This window comes from Atta cephalotes, assembly GCF_000143395.1.
Source record: "Atta cephalotes unplaced genomic scaffold scaffold00030, whole genome shotgun sequence".
In the NCBI taxonomy this organism is placed as follows: domain Eukaryota; kingdom Metazoa; phylum Arthropoda; class Insecta; order Hymenoptera; family Formicidae; genus Atta; species Atta cephalotes.
This window is the reverse complement of record NW_012130094.1, coordinates 141,609-144,094: the sequence shown is the minus strand read 5'-3', so window position 1 is coordinate 144,094 and position 2,486 is coordinate 141,609. Positions and strand designations below refer to the sequence as shown.

The following is a 2,486-nucleotide window of genomic DNA, read 5'->3' as shown; positions in this document are numbered from 1 at the left end:
CGTAACCGGAAACGTAACCTACCCGACCGTACCGTTCGTACGTACGGTCGACGACAATACGTAGAGTACTACTACTACTCTACTTACTTTACCTTTCTTCTCTCTCTCTCTCTCTCTCTCTCTCTCTCTCTCTCTCTCTCTCTCTTTTTCCTGCTTTCTCGATCTGTTCTCACTCTCGAATAGATAGAAAAACCACATCACACACGGAAGGTGCGACTAAGAGTAAATACGGTACCGCCAAGAGGCGATGTAAATGTCAGAGGATCACGCGCTCTCGATACATAAAGCGGCACATATATACTTGACGACATTTATTAAACGCGTCATCGTGGAAATCGGTCCATCGCTCGAAGAAATCAGATCAGCGAGAAATCGTCTTGGAAATTGAATGACACTCTGAAACGCGTCGATGAACAATAGACTTTTTTTTCTCGGAAGAATAAGATGAAGGTAATATCGGTTTCTTTTGATGACATGACAATGTATAAGAAAATTTCACAGAACTATTATTGAAGAAAAAATTGAAGCACTTATAAATAATATATTAACAAAGAGCTGCTAACATACATACATAATAAATAAGTTCTTTTATTTAAAAGCAGAATCTTTAGATATAGAATTTTAATTAAATTTTTTTTAATGTTCTGTGTATGTGTATGTGTACGCGCGTATATAAAATTAACTATTCAATAAATTTCACTTTAATTAATAAATTTAATTGAATTATATGATAATTATACAAGATTAAAAAAAAGAGCTCGGCATTTAAATAGCAAGTAGTAAATGTCTAATCAATAATCAATATAGCTCAAAAATAAATTATATAAAAAATAAAATATATTTTGGTTTTAATAATATAGATGTATTTACATTTTTGAAATAAAATTAAAACATCTTTTGTAGAAATAAATTGTTCTCATTTTATATAAAAATATCGTGAAAAATAAACGAGATTTTATATTTTGTAAAATATTTTGAATATAAAACTTGCTGTTTATTATATATACATATATAAGAGCTGTATTTTTTATACCCTTTATAATAAATTTCTAGAGCAACTATATTAATAGACGTAATAATATTTCTCATTATTCTATAATAATTAATTTAAAATTTCAGTTTAAAGATTAATAATTCTGTAACGGTTCAAAATATGTAAAAACTTTATAAATCTGAAGCAATAAAATTATAAAATACTAATGTGCTTATACACAAGGTACATCGATCGTTTGATACACTTACGTTTCTTGCTACTTAGTCGACGCAAGAACTTGCAGAATTTTTTATATGCAGTATTGGCCTCTTTGCCACCCAATTCCACAGCGCTTTTAGGACGTTCGTTTTTCTGTCCAGCTGCCGTCGGATAGAATTTTGGATATCGCCACTGCTGACATGGTTCTGACCAATCAAGATTGTTTGCTGGAGCCATGATCTAGAGATCGATTAATTATCGAAAAGTCCCACGATTATGCTTCGTTTTTACTTCGTTTCATATTTTGAAATATCGAGATCAAAATTAGATTTTGATCATTTCACTCAGTTCTTCAAAATAAAAGACTAGATTTCAACTAGTTCTCTTTGGTTAATTATGTTGTATCACAGATATTATCTACTATCGTTTTTCGATTATATAGTTCTTTTTCTATTGTTATTTTTTGTATATGTATATATATATATATATTATTTTTTTTTATTATTATTTTAAATTTTATTATTCCTTTTTATATTATAGATCAATATGTATTTATTTATTATTATATTATAATGCTTTTAATGCTTTGGATCACAGATAGAAGTTATCCTCAATTATTGATACATATTTGTATATATTCATTTCAATATGTAGAATTTGTCTATCTTAACTTGTTTATTTTGTACTTAGTTCAGAGAATTAATTTATATTGGAAGAATTGTAATTTATAAATACAATTCTCTTTTAGAATTTTCATATAATTTATATATATCATTATATATTTCGTATTTTAAATTGCTTCTCTAAAAACATTTATAGTATTTTCATGCGTTTTTAATATGAAATAATTTCCACAATATCTTTAAATTTGCGGAATCGACGATTACTCAAGTCGCGAATTTAACAAGAATCGAATATCACGAATGTTCACACAGTACAAAGTTCAATAAGTTCGTTTATATTTCTTTCTTCAAAATAATCAATTTTTATTTTCCATCACAGAATTCGGAAAATATCTGTTTTCAATTATTATTTACATAAAAAATTGGCACTCAAATTAACGTATATTAATTGAAAAAATTTTAAATTTTATATTTATTTTAAGTTTTATATCTCACTAATTCGTTATATACATCTATTTAATTCGCGTTTATTTATTCCAAGTTTTATATCAATTTTTTTTTTACATCTATTTTTTTACATCTATTTAATTCGCGTTTATTTATTCCAAGTTTTAATATCAATAAAGATTTGTCGATATTGTTTTTAATACTTTACTGTTCTCACAAAAATT

At 26.6% G+C, this 2,486-nt stretch overlaps 1 protein-coding gene across 1 annotated transcript in view; it reads right to left on the bottom strand.

The window, feature by feature from the left end:
* LOC105620830 (glycogen synthase kinase-3 beta-like) overlaps positions 1–1,429 on the bottom strand; it is a 12,050-nt gene extending 10,621 nt beyond the window's left edge. The window contains exon 1 of the mRNA XM_012202306.1: positions 1,243–1,429. Coding sequence (XP_012057696.1) covers positions 1,243–1,429 — 187 coding nt within the window. The remainder of the gene's footprint in view (positions 1–1,242) is intronic.
* Positions 1,430–2,486: the final 1,057 nt, after the last annotated feature.